Here is a 7,500-nt window from a genome sequence, read left to right as displayed (position 1 = left end):
TAAGTTTTGAAACGTTTGATAATATGGACCTTTCTCTCTCTTCAACTATTCTTAGGCTCATAAATCTACCCATGGAAATACTAACACAACTACCTCTACCAAAGCCATGTCATATGCGTGTCTGTAAGATCTTATATGATTGAGAATATAGGACTTTCCCTCTCTCTTTCCTCTCTCTCTCCCTCCCATTACTAAGCCATGTCTCTCTCTCCCTCCCCTTTCAGAGATGGCTGGACCCTCGCAAGCCAGTCAAGAAGCAGCTCAGGATACGCACCAAGAGCCTAGGCACGTGTGAGTGTTCCTGGGCCTGCCTCACTCTGCACCCTGGCCTCTAGTGTCCTTGTAACCTGGCCTGCATTGTCCTCTATTGCCCTGCTTCTGCCCCTGTGTTGCTTGTGTTCTGCCCTATGTAACTTTAATGTATTTTTGTTTTGAGTTTTTCTTTTCTTCTTATCTTCTCTCTGTTCTCTCTTCTTTTGTCTTCTCCTGTATTGTTTGGCTTTATTCTTCTTTTTCTTCATCCATTTTTAATCCAGTATGTCTATGCATCACTGTTTGGTCTGTCCTTGTATTGCATTTCTCTGTTATATTCTTCCTTTCATAATCTATCACACACTTCGTTATGTCACAGAGAAAGGATCTATATTGCGTCATCTGTTTTTAATCCAGTGTGTCTATGCATCACTGTTTGGTCTGTCCTTATATTGCATTTCTCTGTTTTATTCTTCCTTTCATCATCTATCACACACTTCGTTATATCACAGAGAAAGTATTTATATTGCATCATCTGTTTTTAATCCAGTGTGTCTTATGCATCACTGTTTGGTCTCTCCTTGTATTGCATTTCGCTATTTTCCTCTCTTTTTTTATCATCTATTCTCAGTCCATCAAGAAAAAGGAGACCCGCTTAGTTGTACCATAAAGAAAGTGTTGACCTGACCTCCCTGGCCTGACATGATCTCCATTTCTCCCCATAACCACCATGAAGAGAGTATTTACTAGTTCTCTTTTGATGCATTGTGACCTAACTTGACCTAACCTTCCTTACCTAACCAAAACCAAAAGCAACCATGACCTTATATCACCCATCCCATGACCTCATATCACCCATCCCAACCTGACTTCCACTGACCTATATTCCTCCCCTACAGGCGGGCTACCAGTGCTGTTCTTCAGGGTCAAGTTCTGGGTGAGTGATCCGGGCAAGCTTGCAGAGGAGTATACGCGCTACCATGTGTTCCTGCAGCTTCGAAGGGACGTCATGGAGGGGCGTCTTGTGGCCCAGCCCTCCACCGCCGCCCTGCTCGCCTCCTACGCCCTGCAGTGTGAGTCTGAAGGCTGATGTAGGGTGACACTGATAAGGACAAAAAGGTGTATAGCAATGTTTTTTTTACAACAAAGGAGACGGCTCAAGGGCAACAAAAAGAGTGCAGAAAAAAATCATAATGAGAAAATTAGAAAGCTCGGGTCTAGATAGTTCGGTGTGAGTCTTGAGGGTGCTGTAGGGTGATCATAATAAGCATAAAATTGTGTATAGTGATGAGAAATAAGGAGGAAATTAAAAAGATTGGGTCTACGTAATTCAGTAATAGGAAATGAGTACAAGAAGAGAGATCAGTTCTAGATAGTTTAGTGTGAGTCTTAATGCCTCTGTGTGATGCTGTGCTACAGAAAGTCAAACTAAACTATAGTCACTGTACACCAAACTGAGCCAGAAGCCCTGACTGCACCCTCTTCCATAGCCTTGGGAGCTGATTGGCTGGATGAAGGGAGGTTGGAATTAGTAGTCAGTGTTATCTTGGAGGGAGGGAGAGGGAGGGGGCGAGGCTGCTGGACCAAGCTAGTGTGTGTAGGTTTAAGATATTGTTTAATTGTTTAGTGTTTCTGCTGTCTGTCTAACTGCCCATTTCACTTTTCTATATAACTAGTGTTCTGTGTTCTTTATGTCTGTCTAACTGTCCATTTCAGTCTCTTCTATATCCAGTGTTCATTGTTCAATATGTCCATTCATCTCAGTGTTCCTTCTGTCTATATAACCATCCATTTCAGTCTTTTCTAATCCAGTGTTCATTGTTCAATATGTCCATTCATCTCAGTGTTCCTTCTGTCTATATAACCATCCATTTCAGTCTTTTCTAATCCAGTGTTCGTTGTTCTATAAATATTTTCATCTCAGTGTTCCTTGTGTCTTTCTAACCGCCCCTTGCCTCTCCGCAGCCGAGCTTGGCGACTACAGCACGGAGGAGCACGGCAACACCTACCTGGCCAACCTGCGCCTCATCCCCTGCCAGACGGAGGAGCTGGAGAAGAAGATAATTGAGCTGCACAAACTACACAAGTGAGCACGTGGTTTTTAATCATTTAGCTTTTTTTTCATGTTCAGCCTATTGTGGCAGTAAGTCTTAATGGTGCCTGCTAATTGGCTCCAGTCCATAAAGCTTGCTTAATTTTGAGGGTTGGATACCCCCTTGGGCTTTTTACCATAGGCAGGTCTGCCAAGCCCATAATAGTGCAGGCAAGGGTTCATAGTGGCGCCACCTTGCTTGGCTCATGCTGCCCCCTGGAGCTCATCTTTGATCCTCTTTAGAGAGTTTATCCAGAGTCTGGTTTGATAGGCAGTCATCAGGACAGTATGTGGGAAGCATTAGGCCACTCGGCAATGACTGAGCACTGTCAGCTTGTAGCAGCGGGCGGGACCTGAACGCAGGTCCTCCAGAACACCACGCCTGCATGCTGACCACTCAGCCGCTGCCTCCTCTTTTTGTTTTTTTAACACTGAGCTGGCTACTTTCCTTTCCCCCAGAGGTCAGACACCCGCTGACGCTGAATTCAACTTCCTGGACCACGCCAAGAGGCTGGACCTTTACGGCGTGGACCTGCACAAGGCAAAGGTGAGGGCAGGCTGGGAGAGACACAGAGAAATAGCTTAGCTTTAAACTATACTTGTACTTATACCAGTCTTATACTAGCCTTTAATTACTTATACTGATACTGTGTACTTGCTTTACTAATACTGTTCGTAGAAATACTTTAAATATTCTCAAAATCTAGAACTCCTGGTAGTATGTATAACCTACTGAGCCTTGGTTTATATATATATATATATATATATATATATATATTTAGTAATGCTCTGCACCTCGACCCTTCCTTTACCTAACACACAGAGCATACATGTACTTCCCTTACCCACCCGCCTCTTCCACCCCTAATCTCCCTCCACCCGGCAGGACTCCACCAACCGCGAGATACATCTGGGTGTAACTGCGATCGGTCTGGTTGTGTTCCAAAACGGCATCAAGATGAACACCTTCAGCTGGGCCAAGATTGTCAAGATATCCTTCAAGAGGAAACAGTTCTTCATCCAGCTGAGGAGAGAAGTGGTAAGGGATGGGGCTGGGGTTGGGGCTGAGGCTGGGCAGGGGCTGGGGCTGGGGGCTGGGTCTGGGACTGAGGCTGGGGCTGTGTCTTATCTCCTAAATTAGTTAAAAAAAAGATCAGTCAGTTGGTCACTCAGTCAGTTAGTCAGCCAGTCAGCCAATTATTCAGTCATTCAATCATTCAGTTAGTCAGTCATTCAGTAAGTTATCCAATTCTTCATTCAATTATAGAGTCATTCAGTCAGTCAGTCACTGGTATACCACAGTCTTTTCAAACCAAGTCTTCCTCTAGCATCTTATCAGTGTCTATCAGGCCTCTTCTGATAGACTGTCCTTCTCCCTGGCTCTCAGGAGATTGTCAGCCAGTCACACAAGCTCTCACACTACACTATCTCCCACATTATTTGCCTTAACTAACCTCTCATACAAGGCAGACAGCTAATATTGACACTATGAAAATCATGAGAAATTGTAGAACCCACTTATGTTACTCAAACTTCTATATAACAACTACAGTAAAAGAAATCATGATAAGCTTAATTGAAAGTACAAAGTCTCGGGATATCTCCTTCCACATTTAGCCAAAGGAAACTGATCAGGAGGTATTTTCAACAACGTTTCCAGCAGGTTGCCTTAAGCTATGCAATGCCTGGAGATGTACAGTATGTTATGGGCAAGGCATTTGGCTAGGCAGCGACGCGGTAAACTCTAGGGACATAGCCAGCCACATTTAAATGACTCTACCTTATTCAGACCCTTCCTATGTTAATTCTAAGTGTTGATCTTGAACTGGAGGTGAGATAAGGCAGTCAGGGTATCATTGCTTCACTTGCTCAGTCAGTCAGTCAGTCTATCATTTCCTCCCTTTCTCAGTTTGTTATTCAGTAAGTCATTCTCCATCTAAATTTGAACCTTCTTTTCACTATATATATATTTTTTGTCTAATTCATATTTTACCCTTGAGCTGCCTTCTTTAACTGTGAAAAATGTCAGTCAGTCAGTCAGTCAGTCAGTCAGTCAGTCAGTCAGTCAATCAAGCTACAGTCTGTTCTCTCTGTCAGTCAGTTAGTCAGTCAGTCAATTACTCAGTCACTTAGTCAGTCAGTCAGCCAGTCAGTCAATCTCTTCCCTGTCACCCATTAGTCAGCCAGTCATTCCTCTCCCTCCCTCTCTCTTTCCTTCTCCCTCTCTCTCTCACTCTCTCCCTCCCTCTCTCATTAGACAGACCAGACCACCAGTAAGCCCGACTCAAGTTCTTTCCTACAAATTGTCAAGAAAAAGCTCTCAAAGAAGGTACTGCTGCTAGTTCTGAGTGCTGACATGACTAACAGAGTGCTGTGTGCTGTGTGCTAGCCACTTGTAGGTGTCTCGTAACATGCTAGCTGACCCCTGAGACCTTGATATCGGTACCGAAATTGGAACCGTTAACCAATTCTAGTACCGTTAAGCTTGTCTCTCCTTGTATTGGTTCCTCTAACTTGCTAGCTGACCCTGGAAACTTTGATAATGGTACCAAAATTGGAACCGTTAACCTATTATTCTAGTACCGTTAACCTCTTCGAGCCCTCTAACCTGCTAGCTGAACCCAGAGAACCTTGATAACGGTACCGAAGTTGGAACCGTTAACCAATATTCTAGTCCCGTTAACCTTCTCACCTCACTTATTGGTTCCTATGATGCAATGTGATGTGTTAGAACCCTTTTACCAGCACCACATAAAGTATTCAGCACCATATGAAGTTAGAACCCTTTACCAATGAGCACCATGTATCATAGAGTTCTGTTAACCTTGTCGATTCCTTTATATATGTCTAATTTGCCTTGTGATGTGTGGAAACTTAACTGAACTTAACTTAAACCATTGCTATATGTACTATCTGACTCTCTTACCATCAGAACCTTATTAATATCACTCGTATTAAAGCCCTATACTACCAGGCTCTCTCTCTCTCTTTGTCTCTCTGTCTTTGTCTCTCTCTCTACCTCTCTCTCTATCTCTCACTTCTTCTTCTTCTTTTTCTTTTTCTTCTTCTTCCTCTTCTTCTTTCTCTCTCATTCACTCACTCTCTCACTCGCTCTCTCACTCACTCACTCACTCACTCTCTCTCTCTCTCTCTCCCCAACAGTCCGAGAACTATGACAGTGTTCTTGGGTTCAACTTGGGTTCCTACCGCGCCTGCAAGTGTCTCTGGAAGTCCTGCGTTGAGCATCATACCTTCTTCAGGCTGCACACCCCTCGCACCCCGGCCCGCAAGTGAGTGTGTGAACGAGGAAGAGGAGGAGGAGGAAGGGAATGAGAGAAGGAAAGAGAGTGAGATGGGAGGAGGAGAAGGAGGAGAGGATGAAGATAGGGAATTAGAAAGAGTGAGTGAGAGAGACAGGAGGAGGAGGAGGAGGAGAGAAAGAAAGAAAGTGATTGGAATAGGAGGAGAAGGAGAAGGAGAGGATGAAGAAAGGGAATTATAAAGAGTGAGTGAGTGAGAGAGAAAGGAGGAGGAGGAGGAGGAGGAGGAGGAGGAGGAGGAAGGGAATGAGATCTTCGTTTTCTTCCTTTTTTAATCCCCCGTCCTTCCCCTCTTCCGCCAGGAGCCTCTTGACGCTGGGCAGCAAATTCCGCTACAGTGGAAGGACGGAATTCCAGGCGGTGGAGGACTGCAAGCGGAAGGCCAGGGTGGAGCGGTCATTTGTGAGGTGCGTGCGTGTGTGTGTGTGTGTGTGTGTGTGTGTGTGTGTACAGCGCCTGGGTTCAAGCTCGGTCAGTCCTGTCTCCCAATCTACGACATATTTGTCCAACTTTTCCTTCATGATATATCTTTGCTTTGTCCGTTCCATGTATATGTGTGTGTGTGTGTGTGTGTGTGTGTGTGTGTGTGTGTGTGTGTGTGTGTTTACCTATTTGTGGTATACTTTTCCTTTCTCTCCCTCCCTCTCCCTCACTTACCTCCCTCTCCTCCTCTTCCTCTTCCTTCCTATCTCTCTCTCTCTTTCTCTCTCTCTCTCTCTCTCACTCCCTCTCTCCCCTCTCCCTCAGGTCACCCTCCAAGCGGTTCAGCCGGCAGACCGTCCCCACACCGAGTGACCTAGGACGTAAGGTCAGGTCAGGCTCTGGGTCATCGCTGAGGCCCAGAACGGACTCCTCAGGGTACAAGGTGACCTCCCTCCAGGGCACCAAGACCCCCAAGATGGCCTGGGGTGACACGGAGTCCACGCAGGAGTGAGTATTGGCGAAGGATGTGTTGTAGGATACTGTAGGATGCTTGTGTAGGATACTGTATGATGTTGTGTGTTTGGCTTTATGTAGGAGTGAGTATTGGGAAAGGATGAGGGCTTATGGGACTCAAGGATGCTGGTGAAGGATCTCTAGGATGTCAGTGAAGGATATTATAGGATTTTAGTGTTTCTCCTTTATTTGGTTGTATGGAAAAGTGAGTACAGGGCTTAGGATGCTGGTAGGATGAAGGACATTGGGTGTAGGATATGTAGGAATGAGTAATAGGTTAAGGATATAGGTGTAGGATATTGGTGAAGGACTTGGATAATGTTTGTGAGTTCTGTTTTTTATATGTAGGATTCAACAAAGAGTTTAGGATGAAGGATCAGTCTGTAGGATGCTGGTGTAGGATGTTAAGGATACTGTGTAGGATATTTTTGTGTTTACTTGAGATTTTAGGATTTTGTTTTATTATTCAAGAGTGTATTGCAAGATTTAGGATATGGATAGGATACTGTAAAATGTGCAGGATCTCTAGGATGTCAGTGTAGGATTTTGTTATTGCTATTGTTGTCCTTCTTCTTCTTTTTCTTTTTTTTCATTCTTTCTCTTCCTCCTCCTCCTCCTCCTCCTCTACCTAATCTTCATCATCATCATCTTATTAAAACTGTAACATTATTAAACACTTTCATTATAAGACTTCCTCCTCCTCCTCCTCCTCCTCCTCCTCCTCCTCCTCCTCCTCCTCCTCCTCCTCCTCCTCCTCCTCCTCCTCCTCCTCCTCCTCCTCCTCCTCCTCTTTTACCTAATCTTCATCATCATCTTCTTATTAAAACTGTAACATTATTAAACACTTTCATTATAAGACTTCCTCCTCCTCCTCCTCCTCCTCCTCCTCCTCCTCCTCCT

At 44.6% G+C, this 7,500-nt stretch overlaps 1 protein-coding gene across 6 annotated transcripts in view; it reads left to right on the top strand.

The window, feature by feature from the left end:
- The window catches only part of LOC126980589 (tyrosine-protein phosphatase non-receptor type 4-like), a 98,826-nt gene that overhangs the window by 21,856 nt on the left and 69,470 nt on the right, over positions 1–7,500 (top strand). For 3 of the 6 annotated variants that reach the window (XM_050830675.1, XM_050830668.1, XM_050830669.1), the window contains exons 7-15: positions 225–291; positions 1,152–1,325; positions 2,218–2,338; positions 2,804–2,891; positions 3,231–3,383; positions 4,602–4,673; positions 5,507–5,634; positions 5,967–6,071; positions 6,412–6,594. In XM_050830675.1, the coding sequence (XP_050686632.1) occupies positions 225–291; positions 1,152–1,325; positions 2,218–2,338; positions 2,804–2,891; positions 3,231–3,383; positions 4,602–4,673; positions 5,507–5,634; positions 5,967–6,071; positions 6,412–6,594 (1,091 nt within the window). Of the gene's footprint in view, positions 1–224; positions 292–939; positions 992–1,151; positions 1,326–2,217; positions 2,339–2,803; positions 2,892–3,230; positions 3,384–4,601; positions 4,674–5,506; positions 5,635–5,966; positions 6,072–6,411; positions 6,595–7,500 lie in introns of those variants that run through there. The other 3 variants (XM_050830670.1, XM_050830676.1, XM_050830671.1) reach the window with 3 other exon arrangements.

The sequence above is a fragment of the Eriocheir sinensis genome, chromosome 44 (assembly GCF_024679095.1).
Source record: "Eriocheir sinensis breed Jianghai 21 chromosome 44, ASM2467909v1, whole genome shotgun sequence".
NCBI lineage: Eukaryota > Metazoa > Arthropoda > Malacostraca > Decapoda > Varunidae > Eriocheir > Eriocheir sinensis.
Note: the sequence above shows the minus strand (reverse complement) of the source record. Positions and strands in the feature narration are given on the sequence as shown.